Below are 1,621 nucleotides of genomic sequence, written 5' to 3'. Positions count from 1 at the left end.
GCGCTCCCCCGCGGCCAGGCAGGTGGCATCTCCGCAGGTGCTGCGGGGGGCCAGTTCGTCCCCAGGCCATGGGCAGTCAAGGCGGAAAGGAGCTTGGTTAGGTCGGCGCGGGGTTAGGAGAGAACAAAATGCCCTCGGATTGGAGCAGGACCGGGAGTCCGAAAGGAAGAGGTTCCACCAGGTGTCTCTGGCTCCTCAGAGCTTATCCTGCTTTCCCCCAGCCGTCCGGAGACGCGGCGGAGAGGCAGCGGAAAGGGGAAACCCGGCCGAGGGGGAAAGGTGCGGGTGTGGACACCTGTGAAGGAGCAGCACGAATCGAATCGACCGTAGAGGCCGCAGACGCGGCCGCGAAACCACCGGCCAGGTCGGGCAAGGGATCCAGCTCTGCTGAGCGGGCACCTCGCCTAGTGGAAAAAAGACTTCAGTAGTTCCCCTCACCCACTATTACTTTTTTTTTCTTATATATATGTATGTATTTTTTAAAAAATCCTTCTGAAGTCTATTTTTAAAGCTAATAGCAATCACAAGTTTCGCCAGTTTGACCTGCGGTTTGACCTCGTAGCCTGTTGTGAAAATCCCTCCCTCATCCCACATCTTCCTCCACCCCATCCTGCATCCCAGAAGATGCAGTATGGAAGGAAAACAAATATTCCCCCAGAAGGTGTCCGCCTCCAGCTTACTGTCCTCCCGTTTTATGATGCCTGATAGGGGTTGTTCACCCAGGTGGAGAGAAAAAAAGGAACCTCTCCCTCCTCCTCTGCTCCTGAAAACCAGCCAGAACCACCGCAGGGACCAAGGAGCTTTGGAGTTTCTTGAACACCTGAGGGCTGCCTGGGTGGAGATAAGCGCTTTGCTTTTGCAAATGGATGTTCTTGGAGCTCACAGATCCTAGAAAGGATGAATTGGAGGGTAGGGAGTGGTGAGGCAGGGATATCTGACACATCTCTCCTCCTGTTTCTGTTTGTGTATGTTTGTGCTGGTTCTGGGCAGTCACTGGGTAAGAGAAGACTGGAAGCATGTCGGAGTTTTGGTTAATTTCTGCCCCTGGCGATAAGGAAAATGTGCAAGCTCTGGAGAGGATGAATACTGTAACCTCCAAGTCCAACCTGTCTTATAATACCAAATTCGCTATTCCTGACTTCAAGGTAAAAGTCCTGGGGAGGAGTGAAAAGGGGATGGATTGGTCAGGGGGAAAGGGGAGAGGGAGACAGAGGTTGCTACTTCAGGAAGCCAAGGAGAAAGTATCAAGGCAAACGCAGGGGCTCTGAGGACAAGCTGAAGTTTGAGGATGGACGGGGAAGTGATGGGCTAGGTGGGATATCATGCTGTAGTCCCAAATTAATTGTGGTACCTATGTAGGTGCAGCCACAGGAAGGAATGAACGGGGGACAAGGTTGTGGGTAGCAGTGTCTAATGCTTCAAAAAGTGGGAAGTGTGTTAAATGCACACTCAAGTCCTCTCGGGTGTTCCTCTGGCTCCTCCTGGTTTGTCTGCAACATCTCAGAAGACCAACCATATAGTTTAGATGAGCAGGCTTGGGGGGGCTTCAGCCTTGATTATACTCTTGACCTGGGGGCAGGGGAGGAAATCTAGGATCCCTTTGGTCCTGCGGGAGGGGAAG

General features: G+C 52.7%; 1 protein-coding gene across 1 annotated transcript in view; it reads left to right on the top strand.

The window, feature by feature from the left end:
• Positions 1–975: 975 nt before the first annotated feature.
• The window catches only part of ATP6V1C2 (ATPase, H+ transporting, lysosomal 42kDa, V1 subunit C2), a 55,233-nt gene continuing 54,587 nt past the window's right edge, over positions 976–1,621 (top strand). Inside the window, exon 1 of the mRNA XM_011960975.1 lies at positions 976–1,145. Coding sequence (XP_011816365.1) covers positions 1,017–1,145 — 129 coding nt within the window. The 5' untranslated portion in view covers positions 976–1,016. The remainder of the gene's footprint in view (positions 1,146–1,621) is intronic.

Source organism: Colobus angolensis, unplaced genomic scaffold (assembly GCF_000951035.1).
Source record: "Colobus angolensis palliatus isolate OR3802 unplaced genomic scaffold, Cang.pa_1.0 Scaffold53, whole genome shotgun sequence".
Taxonomy (NCBI): domain Eukaryota; kingdom Metazoa; phylum Chordata; class Mammalia; order Primates; family Cercopithecidae; genus Colobus; species Colobus angolensis.
Note: the sequence above shows the minus strand (reverse complement) of the source record. Positions and strands in the feature narration are given on the sequence as shown.